This window comes from Lissotriton vulgaris, chromosome 1_1, assembly GCF_964263255.1.
Source record: "Lissotriton vulgaris chromosome 1_1, aLisVul1.2, whole genome shotgun sequence".
Lineage (NCBI taxonomy): Eukaryota > Metazoa > Chordata > Amphibia > Caudata > Salamandridae > Lissotriton > Lissotriton vulgaris.
In genome coordinates, this window is record NC_141685.1 from 1408918447 (window position 1) to 1408939218 (window position 20772).

General features: G+C 44.9%; 1 protein-coding gene across 1 annotated transcript in view; it reads right to left on the reverse strand.

Annotated features, from left to right (window-relative positions):
• The window catches only part of COG5 (component of oligomeric golgi complex 5), a 1241975-nt gene that overhangs the window by 998453 nt on the left and 222750 nt on the right, over positions 1-20772 (reverse strand). The window contains exon 6 of the mRNA XM_086929720.1: positions 949-1069. Within this exon, the coding sequence (XP_086785846.1) occupies positions 949-1069 (121 nt within the window). The remainder of the gene's footprint in view (positions 1-948; positions 1070-20772) is intronic.

The following is a 20772-nucleotide window of genomic DNA, read 5'->3' on the forward strand; positions in this document are numbered from 1 at the left end:
CATCTTGGTTGCCCCGTATTTTGTTTTAGTTCCGATGTCTTTTATTCTATATTACGTATATATATGCCCGAAACCAGGCTTCTCTTTTCCACTACACTCTTCAAAAAAGAAGTAAAAGCTATCCTCATGGCTAAATACACTTGAACTATTATCTCGAACTCTGTTTATACTCTGCACTGATTTGTACTACATGTTTGACCCCTTCGCTTATTTGTATGAGTTGCCCTATTGCTCACATGATTGGCTTTGCAGCCACCTATTTGTACTGTTTGATCTATTGATGTATCTGTATAACTATGCTCCATCATGTACCCCTCTATGTAAAGCGCTCTGATATCTGCGAAGATCTTGTCGCGCTATATAAAACTTTCAAAATAAATAAATAAATGCATACAGAACACTGCAGCTTTTTAGCTCCCGTCTAAGCCAACACTCTAAATCGTGCCTGTTTCTCTTGGGCTGTTAACATCTCTTCACCCACCTTGCATTGTGTATTCCCTCCATGCTTCTAAATTAGAAAGCTCCTGATCTTCTGTATACCATGCCCTCTGATTCCCCATCCTTGAAGTCTGTCTCAAAATTCACTAACTCTCAAAAACTCTTTTCCTGACCTAGCCTCTTTAATTTTATTTTACTTATTTGTAAATGTTATGAGCCCATAGTACTAATTTTTACACAATGAATTAAATGTTGTCCTACATTTCGGATAAGAACATCGAATGAAATTAATAATAAAGAGAATTTGGAACAAACTTGGTCACCCTGCCAAATTCATAACACTTATTGACAGAATGGCAAACATAAATGCAAAGAAAATTGCAAGCATCAATATAATAAACGGCGTCCACTGAGCCACACGGTCGATGCAGAGCTAAGGTGTTCCTAATGGAACAGAGTACCAGTCACACACTAAATACAGAATACATGATTATGGAGCAGTGAATTTACCAAGCTCGTTGAGACTTTGAGCAGCCTTCGTTATCTCTCGGCTCCCACCTTGAAGCTGTCCTTGAAGTCTCTTGCTGAGATACAAGATACGTATTATTCTACGTAGCAAGTCGCAAGCAGCCTGGGAAGAAAAATGAGCATTAATATTCATTCGGGAGGCACCCCACAGAGTTCATAGATGCACAGCGAGCCTTACAATTGCAGTTTATTCATAACAAACAAGCATCTGTTCACTACAGATCATATTTATGAGCCTTGTCATTCTTAAAAGGAAAATAACCTCAACAGAAAAGAAAATGAACAGTAACTGATAACATTTCTCAAGAACATAATACATTTAACATAAGACGACTGACTACCAATCCGTTCATTATATACAGCAGCCTGCAGGATAGAAAGTAGGATGAAACTGGGAAATGACATTCTCGGCAATTTCGCTATTCTCGTCTTTGATGAGGTCTTAAAACAATTATCTGTGTACTGCCTGTGCCAGCAGTCTGGATCAAACAAAGTTCTAAGACGCTCTTTTAAAACATTTTCAGAGCATTCAGATTGCCAGCGCCATGCCTCTTAAATGTGCCTCACACCTTACGTGTGGGTCACCAATACCCAAAGCCAGCTCGCACATTTTTCGTTTTTCCAGCATGCAAGGTTGTAGCCTAGCTTATGCTAACTGAGGGGTCTGCTCAGCATGGATTGTAAAGGAGCATCGGCAAGAATGTGAAAATCAGCATTAAGGTACCTTTTCCGTACTCTCCACTGCTTCACAACCAACAGGTAAAAAATATGATTTCAACCCCTTTACTGCTTCAAGGAGGTAGGTCAAGCTTCACACTAATAATCTGCAGAGAACTGCATGGCAAGGTGGTATATATGTTCTAAGAACAGTCCAGAGCGTAATGCTTGCAAAAGTATGCGGATAGGCCATGTTGCTGTCCTACCCTGTCTGCAACAGAGATATGCCATTGGGAGGCCACCAAGCAGCGCATGCTCAAACTGAACGAGCATAAAGTCTCTAAAGAGCTTGAACTCTTCTACTGTGGTAAACTTTGAATTGTCTCCTGGCAAGAGTACTTCAGGAGTCTGACAACTTAGTCAAAATTCTGTGTATTGGGTGGTAGGGGGGGGTTATATCATACCAGGGTGTGGTAAAAACCTCTATTACAGGTTTTCCAGGAAGGAATGAGGCATAGCATGCATAATTGGTGTTTACTGCACTGAAGTTTGCATGTCTCAACTTTTTTCCATTCATTTCCACATATAAATGTTGCAAGTTTTTGTTGGTCAAATCTGGAAGGTGAAAAGTGTAGAAGAGTATGATAATAAACACACTAACCGGAATTCCGCAGGGATTGGAATTTACCTGATAATTCTGAATCAAGACCTTAGTTACCAAAAATGTAACCTTAGTTACAGAAACTCTAAAGGGCTTTGTCTTTCCAGGAAAAAGTTCAAAGTTCTAGAGCTATGTAGTTGGTTTAAGTTAGTGATTTATTTCAGTGGTTTATAAGTTAGTTCAGCCTTCACAAAATTTGGGCTAGTCTAATTATTTGATGGAATTAAGTTAATACCTTCAAGATGACAGAAGGAACACTTCGAAGGACAACCTTTGCCCTTGTGAAAAATAACTGGGCTCTTCAAATGAATGTCATTTAGGCTTGCACATTTTCCTGGTGGAGGAGATCTACACCAAGGCGGGATTGAGAAAGTATATGAATTAATATGAAAATGAATTAGCTTAGTGGCTGAATGTGCACAGATAAATGAAAAACGTAATGTTAAAATGACATGCATTTGAAATGTGCTGATTTGCAATAGGCAGCCAAAGTTACCCCATTAAGCCATAGAAAAACGGAGAAGCAAGTTTTCCTCAACTAGAAGCAAACCCAATGAAATGCGCACAACTTGAATCAGAAGCTTAACCCTAAATTGACATGCTTAGAAATGTTTGCCATCACTGCAGAAGGTGTCGGTTTAACACATGTATTATTTTAAAAGCAACATTTTATTCATAGATGTCAAGAAATTCCTATATGTTTCATGAAACTAACTACGCAAGACTATCTGTAGCTAACCTTGCAGTAAAGTTTCCCAAGTCGCATGTATTTTCAAGGGAAAGGATGAGCTGAACCTGCTTACCAAAGAATGCTGTCACCCTATTGGTCCATGGAGGAAGAAGCCTGATACAATGTTTTTAACATGTTTTCCTGACTTTTATATTGGTGCATGTTCCTAGGTAGATGCAACGCTTTTTCACTTTTCACTTGCTGAACAGAAGATGGCGTGTCTACTCCAACTAATGTTCTCTTTTTACCCCTCCTTTACCATTTGTTCTCTGACAGATTGCTGCTACAACTGTATGCTGTTTTATTTGGATTTGAGACTCGTCTGAGGCTTATAAACTACTCTTGATGGGAAGTTCTGCTTGCTGTTCTAATTTGGTTTTGAAGCTTTATGCTCCTCTGATCTCAGTCTTTTCAGTTTGATTCTGAGTGCTTCATAAGTTTACAAATCTAAAACTTGGATTTTGATCCTAAAAATAGAGACTTATTCCTTTATGGAACAAGCTTAATGCAATATTTGACGTATTACTTTAACCATTCTTTTAAATTAAATTTATGTAAATGTATTTGATTTATGGACTAAAAGAAATAAAGACAAAACAAGCAGAAGAGCTTTTACTAATCCCTTAAATGAGAATAAAGATTTTGAAAAATTATCGAAACTCTCATCATTGACTAAACTTAAAGTGGTGGAGCGATTTAGATTTGTGATGTTGGGTCTTGCTCCTTGACTCCCAATACAATATTCACGCGAAGAAAGAAGACAGGTGTGTGGAAACGGGGCTCCACTCTGAAAGGGATGGCTGCACTATCAGGATCATTCCAAGTAATATTATATTGCAGAAGGCTACTGGCTCAAATTACACCTGGGTAAGGCGAGGAGGAATAATATGAGAAACAATATAAAAAATGTGTCACACAACTTCTTTCAGGTTCTGAACTTTTACAAGAATGAACCGTAACACTTGCCCAGCCAAAAATTACATGCAATACACAAAATCATTTAGGGAATTCTTTAAAATGTTAGGAGGGTTTAAACTCTTTTCCAAGAGACACAGGGAAAATCTTAGCCACCTCCCTTCATACAGCTTACTGGTTCAATTTTTGCATGGATACAAGAAGTCATTAGACCCTTCAGTCTCTCGAGCCACCTCTCAAAAGTTTGAAAACTGTTCCACTGCCCGATTTAGGAAGATAATGCTCACTAGAAGTGGAAGTAGAGTGCTGATGAGGTCCTATAAACCAAGTCTCTGGGACGTAATGAGAGATGAGACAACATCAAGCTGATGTAAACATCTCATATCATACAGAATGCTGCTAACTAGACAAAGGTGCTCCTGACAAGCAATTGGTGGTTGAGTGTTGAATAATCAGTAATTTAAATAGGGTAAGAAATGTATACCCTGTAGATAAATATGGGCTACTATCACTGAAAGAACCTCTGGAAGCAGAGTGTAGGCAGAAGAGTAGACCTCTATGATTTAAATGAGGATTTCTGGCCAAGTCTCTGGAAATAACAATGCTCTTTCTTTTTTTGTTTGAATATTTTTATTGAATTTATGTTTCATTACAAACAAGCAGGGTAGAAGCATATTTAAGCAAAGTTAAAATCAGTACATACCAAGTTATTGTTAAATCAAGGCGGTTGTATACTTCAACAATTCAACATTAAGAGGCGTTTCAGCTTTCAGACCTGGCCAGTCGCTTGCGACTGTTGAACTTAAGCGTAACCTTTTAGGTCCATCTATTCGTACTGGGAGTCTTTCTTCATTTTAAACACATGCATAGTGTACATTAGTACGTGATGCTGCAACATGCTACGATTGCTAGCAGTAATAGGGAGTGTTACTGCATTCATGTCGTTCGCAGCCAGCTGCGTCTAGCATGATATTTAAATTGTAAAGTGTATTATTTCTCAATTTTAAAGACTTCTGTAGCTTGCACAACGCCAGACTGCGCGCTTTGGCTATGTGTCTGTAGTGGCAGCCTACGTTGTTCTTTTGCATCGTATGCCATGCAGGTACAGTGCGCATCATATATGGTGCATTCCTGAACTGTGGAGGAGGGTTAATAACGAAACTGTAACAAAATAATACCCAACAGGTGCTGGGTTTGAACTGTGGGGACTGGCGCTTAAGAACCCTGGGGGCAACAATGCTGGTGTTGGTGCCTGAATTACATGTGCTGGCATTCGCTGCTTGTTAGGCCTGGGGCATGCTCATGGTGGCTTGATGCCTTTTACCCTTCCATTTCACCGATAACAATGCTCTTCCTTGAACAGAAAAATGAAGCACACATCTTGAACATCAAGATGTTATTCCCAATGTGCATAGATCCCAGCTATCATAATCATGAGGAAGCAGTCCGCTATAAAAACAAAATGATTTAAGCTATATTTAATATCAGACTGATGCTCACAATCTTTCTGGACACAGAATTTCCTGAAGTAAACATCAGATTTTTTTCATTTTGCAGAACTAGCTCAATTTCCTTTAGTACTCAATTTCTTAAAGAAGCTCTGGAGAGCACCTCTTCATTTTTGGAAAACAAAGTAAATGGATAGTAAGATTCATTGCATATTATTCCTCAATAATGTTAGGTACCAAGTGATCTGTAGTGATTTACAACAAATCATAGTAAAAGGACAGCAGTCTTCCGCCTACCAGGAATATAGGCCTCAAGATCTTTTGAATTGCAAAGAGGAGTCACATTAAGTTCTTAGGAGAATTTTCATTTGTACCACATGAAGAACTATTTGATAGGTTCCACTGAAACATTTGCTTCTTGTCTGGTATCTGTGGCTTTATCTTAGACATCCGTCTAGTCCTAAAAGCAGAAAAAGCCTTGGGATACGGAGAAGAATCCTCAACTTGATATTTTCTGATTATTGCATGCTTAAAAGTAATAACACCTGCTTTGGTATTTTTTCCAAAATGACATCCACTTCAGAGGAAAATGACATCAACTATAACTGCTTTGTTGTTATGAAACGGTCCGAAAGCCCCATCTTTTCTGTCTGAGATCCAAAAAAGAAATACTTCTGCATCACTGAGAATGAGAAAATGAGCACACTTGCCCATGTTTTCTTGTTTTTTAAGGTTATAAGCAGGCATAACTAAAGCTGCATTACACTGTTCGAGTGCTCGGCAGAAGTTCTATTAATATTGTTTGCCTTGCCTTTTCCGCGCCTTATCTTTAAGCCTTGAAACCATGTTCAAAAATAAACGATGGCCATCAATTAACCAGATAATTACTTTTAACTATGGTCACAGTAAGCACAACAGATTACACAGAATTGTTATCCAAGGCCACAAACGGCTGGTCGCCAGGTGTTGTGTAGTTCGGGTGTAGATTTAGATGTATACAATAGCTGATTTGTATTGCCGAGCCTTCATGAGGGGGCGTGGAGAAGAAGCAAGAAGACTGATCCATACCATAGGTTTGCTGAAAAATCGCTTCTCTTACTTACTTTTCGTTTTCCAGCTTCACACTTTTCTTCTTGAGCGTCCGTTGACTTCTCTGGCTCGTTTACAGATTCATCTCCGGAATCCATCTCTGTAGAGTCGCTAGAGTCCTCAGGGTCCGGCTGTTGCAGGTAAATACCCTCGTCTTCTTCACTCGGTTCCGGTCTTCCTCGGCCGTCTGTAGCATCGGGGGAATTGTTTGGTGTTTTTCCAACATGAGCGCCCGCCTTTTCGCTGGCGCCGGTCTCGGCAACGCCTGTCTCAGGCTTTTTATTCAGCAGCGTCGACGCCATCTCGGCCTTAGGAGCTGTTGGATCGCAATTTTCCTTGTCACTATCCGCGAGTTTGACGGCGGCATCTGCCGCGTTTGCGGCCTCCTTCAGCATCGCCGTTATAGTTTCTCCAAGGGGTCCAAGTTCCACGCTACTGCAAGACATTCTCAAAGTTGTCTTAAAGCTCGAGTTTTCTTCGGCGGAAAAAAGCTGGGGTTTCTTAACACACGGTCCTCAGAATGCTGGCTTATATCCTCTGTGAACATGCTAGACACGCCCCCGGTAAGCTTGTTGACTCGTATTTCAAACTTGTACCGCTTCTTAGCAACCCGCCGGCATGCTTGGTCATTTTACGCGCTTTTTAAAAAAATTCAACGCGTATCGTTTAACGGTCATTAATTCACAAAATCTAACTTATCGTTTTATATACGAAATTTTATTTTATTTTTTTATATCAAACTTTTTTTATATCAAACTTTTTTATATCAAACTTTTTTTATATCAAACTTTTTTTATATCAAACTTTTTTATATCAAACTTTTTTTATATCAAACTTTTTATATCAAATTTTTTTATATCAAACTTTTTTTATATCAAACTTTTTTTTTGATATCAAACTTTTTTATATCAAACTTTTTTTATATCAAACTTTTTTTATATCAAACTTTTTTTATATCATTTTTTTAAAGGGGCGTGTCCAAGGGGGCGTGGCCACCTGTCAAAAATGCATGGTGGCAAGTAGTGTACAACCTATACTACTGCTATTTCTCTTTTTTCTAGCCGACCCGACCTGATCTCTTCACCTCTTCATCCGATGCGCCGCAAACTTCTTTTTATCCCTTTTCCCATCCTGCTCTCTGCTTTACATCATTTTTATTTTTATATGAGGATCCCACAGCTGCACAGTGCTGCAGGGCCACTTGCCTCCTTTTCTGCACTTTGCATTTGCCCTGTTTTTTTTTACTTTTTAAGCATTTAGTTTTCCCGGTCTAACATGGCTATCCACCATGTTACAACAGTAAATTAAAAAGGCCACCTTTGTCACGATGCACACAAGTATATCAACGGCCACCTTGGAATGTGTTTTTCAGAAAACCCATTTTCAGATTGCAAGGAATGTGTGTGCAAGTGTCTTGGTGCATTTTAGAGCTGAACCTATATGCTTTGACAATGCTGATTATTTTCTTTTAATTGCAAGACGGTTTTTTGATGGAAGCTGAATAATCTCACATAGTTACTTTAGGAATTTCCAATGCCAAAGCACTTGAGCCATGCACCAATGTCCTGGTACCAGATCTGGAGGGAGTCAAGCTCAACCTCCAAAGGAAGGGATTTATGCAATGACCGATCAACACTTTTGTGTGATTTGGCTCTGGGAGCATAATCTACTCCATGATGCTCCAAATCTGTTTGTTAGAGATCTGAGCAAGAGGTAATACTTGTTCGTACCTTCCAGAACAGATCAAAAATAAAAAAGGTAGTCAAATACTACTTAACTCCCAGAACTGAGCCTCCACTGGTACCAGTCTCATCTTGAAGGGTAATAGAAGCCCTCTCTCCTTAGTGACTCTGGATAAATTCCATTACAGAAGACAGCTGAATTAATCAGACACCAGTTCCCCTGACTCAAAACTTAAGCTTTTTGCCAGCAGCTGTCGGGAATTCTTTTGTCTGGTAGCACTCATGAACAGAATGAGCAGGTAATGCAAAAATCAATAATACAAGCAAAAATGTGGCTGCCTTGTAGGCTAGTCCAAAAAACAAGACGCACCACTTAAAAAGAAGGAAGACTATGAAAAGTCAAACACATTGTTCATCTGCAAAAAAAGATAGGAACTGTGTGCTAGCTGCTGACAAAGAGAAAAGTGCAGGAGCCAATGCTATGAGGGGCACCTTTTCCAGGGGAGTTGGGGGGGCTGGGGAGCAAGGGGAAGGGCTACAAAAGTATTAGCAACTTATTCCAGTTCTGCCTGCCAATGTAGGCAATTATCAATTAGCTGAGATGAGGAGAGAGCAGAAAATAGCAATGGGAAATAAATAATGTCAATGGACCGTGCAAATACTTATTTACTGGTACATGATATCCTGCAGCGAGTGCATATGTCCATTGTTCAGCAGACCGGTTACACATTTTACAGAAGTGCAGAGAACATACTGTTTACCATATCTGGTAAATTAATGCCTGCTATGAAAATTAGATTAGATACTTTCAGATGAACCAACTGTTGTTAAGGATACCATTGCATTACCTGGTTATGGTGTTCAGAAATAATGGAATAAAAAATATTTTATCACCTTTAATTTGCCTACCCATTTTCATCACAACTATCTTGTATCACTGTGAGATTTCAAAATATTATCACATTCATATAGCATTAACTAAAATCTCTGCCCTAAATCTCTCTGTGCAACCTTCTCCACCCAATGGAACATTGTAACAATCCTCAAGTGAGAGACATATGCATCTCAAATTCTCAAGCGAAAAGTCAACACAAATTCTTCAAGTTATCCCCATTCTTGGCTAAGCTTCTCAAGCATCAATGACTCTTTACATTGACCCTTGAAAATTCAAGACTTGTACCAATGCTTTAGGCTCCCAACACACAGGCATACCCTGGTGTCCCTACTCAAGGACAGCAGGTATCCTTTTGATTGAACTTGACTTAGTTATCTGTAGTTATCGCAGTTTATAGGCAGACCAAAGTCAGAAAGAGAGATATGTCAATATTTTCCATATCCAAATCTTTTATCATTACTAACTCTCTACCAGGTTGGTCGGTTGCTGAAAAAATGTCTGGCCTTTTAGTCGGAGTTTCCCAAAAAAACTGTAATGCAATCATTAAAAGCTCCGAAATTGGATTATGAAAATGCTCTCTACCTAGGTCTCCAAGAGTACCTCCTTGGCAGACTTCGGTTGGTACAGAACTCGGCAGCCCAGCTGCTTCTTAATCTTTCCCTGAGAACACATGTCCATCTCATCTGAAGGCCTTCCATTGGCTTCCCATAATAAAAAGGAACTTGTTTAAATCCATGGTCTTAGTACACAAAGCTCTCCATGCCTCAGGAACCGGAAATCTGAGGGAGAGGATTAATGAGCACAATCCGCCCAGAACCCTAAGGTCTTCTTCGGAACAATTGGCTAGAGTTCCTAAAATCTGGTCGCTCGGAACAGGCGGTAGATCCTTCTCCTATCTTGTTCCAGTTACATGGAACAAACTCCTTTTGGAGTTACGCACTACCTCTGATCTTCCCCAGGTTCAAGAAAAACTTAAAGACCTGGCTCTTTCAAAAATCTGCAAAGGCCACACTCTGTAGGTGCAGTTATGTCTGTTAGCACCAGGACACTCTCTAAGTAGGTGCCCACTTTATAAAACTCATTAATATAACATCTGACTTCCTGACCTTATTCATTTCATGAATATTAGCATCAGACTGCACTGTAGGGGGCGTGGCTGAACACGCAATGAGAGCGGACGTCTCAGGGTAGAGCTCCGTGAGAAGCTCCCCCGCCGCAGGCCAATTATCCGGATAAACACATGCAAATGATGCAAGACTATTACCGGAGGTACCTGTAGTTTGTATCTAACCCCTGGGAAACTTTGAGGCGATTTGACAACACGGCGCTTCAATCCTCCGTGAGTCCTCCCGAAGCACCCGGACTGGGCTCACTTCTGGTCGGCAGCCACAAGTAACAGAGGCCGGGGATCCGGATCGCGCGCTGGGCCGCATCTGACCTTGGGACCAGACGTCCCCTGTTTTGAGACAGCAGTACGGGCGGACCGGAGACACAGCACCGCTTCCTATCCTCGACTCGCCAGAACCGCAGGCAACGGTCCAGCTGACGGCAGGTGCGCAGAGACGGGATGCGCCCGTTCCCGGCTGCTGCCCGGCACTACTTGGAACTGGAAATCTGCAACGAGGCGCTCCCAGATTGTGCATGCGGAGCAAGCTAACCAGGGGCACGGCGCTGATCTCCACTCGCGACTGCGCCGGCCTGGGAGTCTCCGGTCACTTAGTTTGTGATATACGGCGAAGGGCCCACACCACAACGGGCCCAGTAACTTTTAACATGGCGGCGCCCATCTGAGGAGAAACGCGGCTGGCGGTGACGGAGGAGTCCACTGGAGCCCGCAAGCCTGGAATTGTGGGCACAGAGCGCCTGGGGCCTGCGGCTGAGGTACTGAGAGGAGCACGCTGGTATAATGTCGCTGGGACCTAAAAGCTCTGCGCCTATACTCCGCCTACAATGCAATCGGCCTTCTGGTTCCCGAACAACGAGCATTACATGGTGAGATACCTGTAACACGATCAACACGATCCCTCCCTGATACCGGCTGTGAAACACATCGACACCACGGGCATAGGCAACTGTAGATGCATCCTTTAACCTGGGGACAGCCACTTATATGCGGGCACCACTGGCGGCGAGAGAACCTACTATTAAGTATTGGGGACACGGCCCTCCAAGCTGGAGCAGCGTGCACCGCAGGCACATCACTGAGCCCTCTGCATAGCACCACTCCTCATAAGACCAACTGTTCATTTCTCCCTGGCAGCTGGGCGGGAAACCTGTCGATCCCACTCTCACTCGGAAGCCCACACTAGGAGAGGACTGCATAGATCAAATGCCACCGTGACACTCACCTCGCTATAGTTGCTGGTAAGCCGGAGTCTTACGAGGGGGACGAGGTGAGAGACCTTGGGAGCGGGACGCGGACTCTCCTCCGTCATCCCACAGAATCCCCATTTGAGCAGGAGTACATCCACTCCCTACACAGTGCTACATAGTTGTAACATCGAGCGATTGGCCCCTAAACACTGGACTTTTTCCTATAACAACCGGTGGCCCTGAAGGGTGGTGACCGGCGCACACTGGGCGTCACGTGGTCCATCCCAAGACCTGGTGAGTTGCACTACAGGGCCCCAAAGGGCAGACGTGGACGACGGAACGATACCCAGCAACGGAATTGCCCTTGCAGTACACCCCGGTGTTCCTCCACCTGACTCTTGCTGCGCCCAGGATCCTGCTGAGTCTCCCATGTCAGGAGGGACCAGAACGAGAACGGGAGCCAGTGGTACACAGAACAAGGGGAAGATGGCGAAGCAGGTTGAATCAGATCACACTGCCTCCAAACTTGATGCGATGCTGGCGGCAATGGAGAGACTAGAGGAGTCTATGCAACTAACCCGCACTTCATTAGAGACTAAGATTGATAGTGTGGCTATTGATTTGACGCACCTCCGTGCTGACCACAAAAAACTGGCTGAGAGGACTGCTACCCTGGAAACCACTGTGGCAGATATATCGCCCAAAGTTGCGCAGGTCGACAAACAAGTGCGTGACCTTCTGAACAGAGTGGAATTTTTAGGAGACAGGGCAGAGGATGCGGAAGGACGTGCGAGGAGAAATAACGTGCACATAGTGGGCCTGCCGGAATGCTGGGAACAAAGGGAAACGGCGGAGCACATGGAGAAATGGCTTCGGGAGCTGTTACCGGAAGGTACCTTATCGCAACACTTTATAGTGGAGAGAGCCCACCGCGTGCCATCCCGCCCTCCGCCTGCAGGATCCAACCCTAGACCTATGCTCCTGCAAGTTTTGAACTACCGCGACCGTGATGCCATATAACGCGAAGCCAGGAAATTGTCGGATATCAGAATAGACAATGCGAAAATCATGTTCTTCCCTGATTACACGATTCAAGTACAGCGACAGCGACATTCCTTCATGGCAGTGAAGCAGAGACTTAGGCGCCTGGCCTTCAAGTACTCGTTGCTATTTCCGGCTCGCCTGCGCGTGGCAACCCAAGATAGGACACACTTCTTCGACACACCAGAAGCAGCCGAGGCCTGGCTGGACTCTGGAGTGGACACGGAACCCAGAGAGATGCCACCTAAACCACGCAGGGATAGTGGAACCCGACGACGCAGACACAGGAGACCATCACCGGCGAACTCACCGCAAACAGAAATGGAGATAGGACCCACTCCCGACCTCATGCAAAGTGAACAACAGGAAGCCCTCCGCATGGTGGCGGAGATAAGTGGCTCGCAATCTCCGGGCCCAGCACCTAGCACCAGCCCCGATAACCAGGGAAGCGACGACGACTATCTTTACGGTCTACCGGACACTCAAGTATCGGAGGAAGTACCAGATGTGAAGCCGCAGACAGCGGAATTGATCATCTAACTGCGGCCATAAGTTCCAACTCAACGTTTGCAACGGATTCACCATTCCCACTGGGACACCATACACTGCAGCTTTCACAGCCGCTTAATTGCTGAGGTGTCTGCCTCTGTCACCTACCCTGGGACTTGGAAAGGCACCAGGTCACTGCAGAGGGCAGAAGCCATACAAGCAGCAGGTGAACAGAGTTACAAAGATAGTGGGGTGGCCGGACCCCTAGAGGTGAGTGGCCTGCTGAGAATGCATGGAACTGGCTCCTGTAGATGGGCATCCTGACCTGACAGTCACAGACAAGCCAGGAACTGAACACTGACATTGGCAACTGGCAGTCATACAGCTACTGCCTGCGGTGGGGAGACACCACTCCTCACCTGGTATCATGAAACACTTAGCGACACAGATCTGATAGACTCAGCAACTCCCCCATTGAACTTAAGTACACTTTGAGCTCGCTAGAGCGTTTGGACAACAACATGTTCCGTTGTCGACCTCTTGGAATTATGGTTATGGTTATGCTGTTTATGAGACTAGTGCCTATACTTCTTTACCCGACAGTGCGCTTCCGAGATGGCGCGAAAGGGTGGGAAATATATAATGTGATTTGGGTGTGTCTGAATAAGCAAGCGACTGGGGCGGGCGGGGGGATTGGACGGGTGGGGGGCGATGACGACTTAAAAAAACACCATGGCTGCGGTTAAATTCTGTACCTGGAATGTGCGTGGGATGCATACGCCCTCGTGCAGGTATCAGGTATACTCCTATCTCCGGCGTCACCAGGTTCAGATTGCCCTCCTACAGGAGACCCATGTGACTGGCGCAGAGGTGCTCACACTTCGTCGTAGATGGAGGGGGCAGCTATATGCGACAGGCTTTTCTGCATTCACACGCGGAACCCTGATTTGGATACGCCCTGGGGTTCCATTTGCACTAACACACAGTACCATAGACCCTGAGGGACGATATGTGTTTGTTCAGGGCAGATTGGATGGGCAGCCGATAGTAGTGGCCTCCATATACGCACCAAACACTGAACTGGGGAGGTTTCTAACACGATTATCGACAACAATAGCACCCTGGTCCGATGTACCACTTCTGCTGGGGGGGGGGGGGGCATGGGGGGGGGAACTACATCAGCGTGCTAGACGCCACACTAGATCGATCACTTCCTCCCGCAATCACAGCGCCGGCAAGCGGGGCATCAAAGGCGCTCCTAGACTGGGCAGCACAATGGGACTTGCAGGATGCGTGGCGGATCCGTAATCCTAGAACGCATATGTACTCATACTTTTCCGGTGCCCACACCTTGCATGTCCGATTAGATAGGTTTATGCTAACCAGGGACTTGTTACCACATGTCACCGACACATGCTATCTAGGCCGAACACACTCTGACCACAACCCTCATACCCTAGACTTTGAATGGGAACGCCCACATCCACCGGTGCCCACGTGGCGACTTCAGCCGGACGTCTTACTAGACGCACAGTACCAGGAGACTTTATCGGGGCGCATTTTGCAGTATTTTGAGGATGATAGCGATACCACATCTTCCCCGCGGGTAGAGTGGGAAGCCTTCAAAGTAGTCACCCGGGGTAATTGCCTAGGCATGCAGGCGGGACTGTGCAAGAAGGTAGAGAAAGATTTGATGAAAGCTCAGACTGTCCTAATGGAGCGCGAACAGGAGGCGGTGGGAGGTGATGACATGCCGCTGGTGACAGCCAGGGAGGAACACGCTCGGCTACTGGATAGGTTGAAGAATCTCAATTACGCTGCGCACTCGGCCCGTACTCACAATGCAGGGGACAAGCAGGGCAAACTGCTCTCTTGGTTGATACGTTGTGACGCCCAAACGATCCTGGTCCTCTCCATCCGCACAACTCGGGGCACGGAAGTTTATATGCAGAAAGCCATACACGAAACGTTCACGACCCACTATAAGTCTTTGTACTGCTCCCGCTTGCGAGTCAACGACGACGACATAGCGGAGTATCTATCACTATTACGCCTGCCATCGGCCACTGATGCACAAAGAGGAATTAGAAGCGAAGCTTACGGAGGAAGAGATGCGTACAGTCATATTTTCCCTCTCCAATGGCAAAACACCGGGTCCAGATGGACTACCGGCGGAATTTTATAAAGCCTACTCTACCATTCTAATTCCCGAATTGCTTCGGATGTATGGGGCAGCTATAGAAGATGCCATGCTTTCACCATCTCTGAATGAAGCTAATGTGATCTCTCTACTGAAGCCGGGCAGGGATGCACTTGACCTGGGATCGTATAGACCACTTGCACTGCTCAACACTGATTATAAAATCCTGGTGGCAACGCTGGCTCAGAGGTTGGCACCCTTAGTCCCTTCCCTGGTGCATGAAGACCAGAATGGCTTTGTACCAACTCGCAGCACAGCCTATAACATTCGACGGCTGTTCCGAGTCCAACGCTATGCTGCATCCAGATGGCCCCACTCGGGTTGCGTGATACTTGACCTGGAAAGGGCATTTGATTCAGTGGAGTGGCCCTATTTATTGCAGGTGTTGGAGAAATTTGGTCTCGGTGATGCATATATTCAAATGGTGAAGCTGCTATACCAAGCACCTGAGGTACGAATTCGCACGGGGAGGCTGCTCTCTGATAGAGTGCGGATTCGCAGAGGCACCAGACAGGGATGCCCCCTGTCTCCACTGATCTTCGCGCTAATGATGGAACCACTGGCGGAGCAACTCCGAGTTTCCGGGGCGACTTGGGGTATCCCACTGGCAGACGGGGTGCATTCGGTGTCCCTGTACGCTGACGATTTGTTGATCTATGTCAGAGACTTAACTTGCACACCGCACACTCTCACCGACATCTTCAGAACTTTTGGAGACATGTCGGGTTTACGCGTAAATTGTGTGAAATCCGGAGTGTATTCCTTTGCGGGAGCAGCTCATATGGTACCCGACTGTCTTCCGGTATTTGGGGATTCAAATTTATCGCGACCCACTTGACTTGCTGGAGGGCAACCTGGTCAGAGCCATTTCGGCACTGATGGCTCAGGTCACTTTTTGGAACTCTCTCCCGCTCAATGTCCCAGCCCGAGTCACACTAACGAAAATGATTGAACTCCCGAAACTGCTGTACTATTACGCAAATCTACCAGTATACGTCCCAACCCATATCTTTCGGGAACTTGAAACCCTAACCAGGCGCCTAATTTGGAACAAGGGGCGCCCTCGGGTAGCGTTGAAAACTCTCTATGCGGCAGCGGAAGCTGGGGGATTGGCAGTCCTAACCAGAAACTGTACTATTTAGCGGCAAAGCTGCAATGGGTCACTTACTGGCTGAGTGGCAGGAACTTAAATGATCTAGCCACGGTGGATACAGTGATGACTGTGCCACAGATACATGCGCTGTTCCATCCTTTAGCCAAGGGCCGCTGCCCCGATCAAATACTCTTAGCGGTGGCAAGGAAATGCTATGCGAGAAGCCTTAAACTCACGAACTCTATAAAGCCCTATGCCCCAAATCTGCCACTCTTAGGTACGCCCTGGGAGGGAGGAACGCTTTCGGAGACTGCACTGAACTGCTGGACGTCTGTAGATCTGGAGGACTTGGGAGATCTGTACGGGGAGGGAGCTCTACTCTCCTTCGAAACTCTGGCGGCCAATACTGACTTGCCACCGGGACAATTTTTAGTCCACGCAAAACACCTTTACATACTGTCGCGGGCCTGGGGCGACCTTTCTGAAGAACTGCCCACACACCTACTGGTGCAATATCTGCACATGATGGGAAATGGTTCCCATATAGTGCACTGGCTTGCCCAAGCGCTACACTATCACACGCAATTTTCGTCCCAAAAACTGAGAGACAAGTGGACTGCGGATAGAGGTCGCGACTAGTCTGATAAGCAATGGGCAATGATACTAGCTGGGGCGGGCAATGTTCCGCGAAACTCAAGGTTTAGAATAATCCAATACTATATAGTGCACCGAGCGTATTTGACTCCAGATAAGCTGAATCGCTATTTCGGCCTCACCACCTCGGCATGTCCCAGATGTGGACTGTTGGATGCGAATCTATTGCATGTCCTCTGGGCGTGCCCTCCCCTCTGTAACTATTGGGTAGCGGTATCGACCTCATTGTCGGCAGCGACGGGGGGCTCCCTGCCACATACATGGGAAGCCTGTCTTCTGGGACTATTTAGGCGAACTAAACAAACGAAAGTTCAAGAGCGATTCTGGGACCTGGGGCTGATAACAGCGAAGCGCCTCATTACCAAGCGCTGGAAGAATAGTGCTCCCCCCCCGAGCGATAGACTGGCGCAATTCCTTTAATAACTGGGCCGGGGCGGAGAGTGTTGCGCTGCATAGGGAACAGACAGCGGGGCTTTGCATGTACCCTATAGCACAGGACTGGGACACCGCCCTGTCTGCACATCACCAAACATGTCAGCAAATAGGCATTACTTAGAAGTCCAACCGACGTTGATCACCCTATCGCCGGTGACTTCCTCACATACCCCATCACGCTCCACCTCAGGCCTCTTTCTCCCCCCCGCTATTACCCCCCTCTGCCCTCACCCTTGCCCCCTCTACCCCCCCCTTAAACCTCCCCCCCCCTGCTCCGCGCTGGCCCCCTCCCCCCCCAGGCACATTTCCCCATAGGAAATTCCGATCAACCCTTGCGATAGCATAATATTGGATACACTTGCTTCCCCCGCCCCAGACCGCCTATCTTTAGAGAGGTGCATATACACATATACACTGTTCGCTTGTGGGTACCTAGTCTCCTGTTTCTATGTCTTTATGATTTGTTATATGTTGACACTCATTGTTTTATTGAGTCTAGGAGTAAGATTTGAATATGTATAATATCGAGGGTATATGCTTGAAACCCTGCTTTTACCTGTATGATGTAATGAGCGCTTTCACAATACTGATCCGGAGAAAAGATATGTAGAAGCAGGTTATAGTTCCTGTGAGCAAGCGACCACTGTTGCTTCTGTTATACATTGTAATATGGTCTATACATGTAGCTACTGCCAAGCTAAGTGTTGTGATCTGTTATCAAGTCAGATTTGGTTGTTGTGTCTTTCACAATATGCACATTCAAGAGAATGGACACAAAACCATGCTCAGTTGAGTTGCCTAGCCACTGTTCAAGCATTGTCAAATAGCTTGATGTCTGCATTTTGTAACAATAACAATATTCAAACAAAAACATGAGTATCAGTACAGCGGATACCGGAACATTACCCCGACGATACTACGAAATCTCTGAGAAAAACGGATAAGAACTGTTGAGTTTACAGAGTTAATTTCTTTAGTTATAAAAAAAAAAGAAAAATCAAGACGTTATTTGAGAGTAGAAATGATCGGTGAGTATACATGATGCGTATAACGTTTACTATGCCACTGGGTCTGATGTTATTGTCAGAAGAACTAAGTGTTGCAGCCGGCCCCCAGGGTTGTAGGCTCCGCATTGTGTACTGCTTACTGCTGCTAATAAACGTCTTTAAAAAAAAATAATAATAATCAGACTGCTCTGTAGCTTGAACCAGGGCCACAGATGAAATATGCGGTAGTTGACAAGGGTGCCCTTGGAACTGGCATAAACATTTACTCAGGGGATGGGCTTTTTACAGTGGGAGGATAGGAAGTGTACATGGTTTGCACAGAAGAATTTGAATTGTGGTTTTTACCAATTCTGTGTGTCTAATTAATACTAAATGGAACCAGCTGGTGGGCTGTAAGCTTCTGGAAGTTTTCTTTAACAACTAACAGCTCAATGTCTAGGGCTGACCAAGAGAGAAAAATCTTCAGCTTTGACCTCATGCCATATGCTTAGAGTACTAGTCGCTATTACTTCTGTGAACTGGAGCGTTTTATTTTATTCACAGTGTGCTGCAGAGGTTGGATACATGACTTGGCCAACATTTAGGCCAATCATTTTTTTTTAAAATAGCCAAAGGACCAACAGAAGTGTATGTTTAGTAGTACTTTTACCACACTGAAGCACCCCAACTTCAGCTAATAAAGTGAAAATGCAGAGCTCTCTATGCCCCTATAGGCCACTATAATCCAGATTTCATAGCACATGTGAGAATTAGTTGAGTCTCTGGCAGGGGAGGAGGGATATTCACATGATAATTTATGAAAGGTACCAGTGCTGTAGAACTGATTTCTTCTCCAGCACTGGATGTTTCCAACATTCACAAGCTTGATGGTAACTTGCAGTAAATCTTTCCTCTCGAAGAGATACCAGGCTGACAAATGTCACAGCAAGGGATCTTAAGCTTTGGGTGTAAGCAATATACACAGTTAACAAGAGGGTAATGAGTGTAGATCTTTCATTGTGCATTAAAGGACAAACGTTTGAGCAGCGATCCTGTCTCCTTGTCTATGATGACAGACTAACTCTTACGCAGGGCCAGAAAAAAGTCAAGCAAGCGCTGACACAACTCTGAAGCAGGAACAGGCAGGAGGACAATGGAGTTGAATAAAAGGTGAAAATACTGAGGAATGTAGCTAATACGGCAAGATATAGCAGAGTCCTTTCTGAGGACTCCATCAAATACAATATAAGGTTTGAAATCTTGGCTATGGTCGCACCCTAGGGAAATATCAGCATTTTGACTCCATTGGCTCAAGTTTGGGTGTTTACAATGAGGTGTGTGATAGTAAACACTTGTTGGGCTAAAAATCAATTATAACAAAGTTTATTACTACTTTAAACGTATCAGGGATTTCCAACTTGACAATGGGGAATAATTCAAGTTTTCAGTTAGATGATGTTTGCATATAGGTAGTACTGTATTCTTATATAAGAATAGCCAGCGGTAAGATACAGATGATAAACAGAAGTGGTGAGAGCAAGCTTACCACAACTGATGCGCCTGGCCATTGTCCTGAACAGTGGAGGAATAGTAAGGTTGCATCCAATTGTTTGTTGGTGGACTTATTGACTTGAGTGCCAAGACTTTGAAGTGGATTTTTTTGAGTGTGGCGAGGAGCAAAGTGGTCAATGGTGTTGAAGAGCGCTGACTAGGGCCCTGACATATTTATTATACACCATCCTGTGAAAGACACAGAGGTCACCACCAGCTCCAGTTAGCCCTAAAACCTTCCTGAAAAGAGTCCAGTATATTAGTCTCAACAGATGCTTGCAGCTGGGCAAAAAGCATTTTTTCCAAAATTTTACAGAGACACAGTAACAGCAAGATTTGATGAAAATTATTGGAGTGTGGGAGTTTTTATCCATAGATTGAACAATGAAGATTTCAAAAGAAGTCAAGAATAAAAGATACAGGGTCAGAGAAGAGAAAGGATTTTGCATTATTCTAGCCAGGCAGATATTGGAAGAAGAGAAGAAGAGTAAGATGGTTCTGTGAGCTGGCTATAATCTCAATCACGTCTGCTAGGGGGATTTCCTTGAAGTGGGTCAATTTATAATAGCTCAAGATAACTGGAACAGCCAACCTAGGAGAGGAAATTACACCTAGTTTGATCTGAAATCTAATTTGGTCGATCTGAGAGAAATGGAATTTGGACTGGCTCATTGCAGAGGTCCTCTACATGCTCAAAAGGGTTAACCAACACTCTCCGATTATGCTGATATTGCGCTTAGGCCCTGATCGCTCCCCGCCCGCTGGCGCCTCTCGACTTGACTCTTACAAGATGATCCCTACCATCACCAGATGTATACAGCCTTATACTGAGTACTTTTCTCATAATATTGGTACCGTGAACCCCCTAGGGACACTTTGGGAGGCTATGAAGCCAACACTGCAAGGGGTGGACATTGCTTTCTGCACTGCCTTGACAGCGCCATGGGGACTTGGACCGCACTGAGGT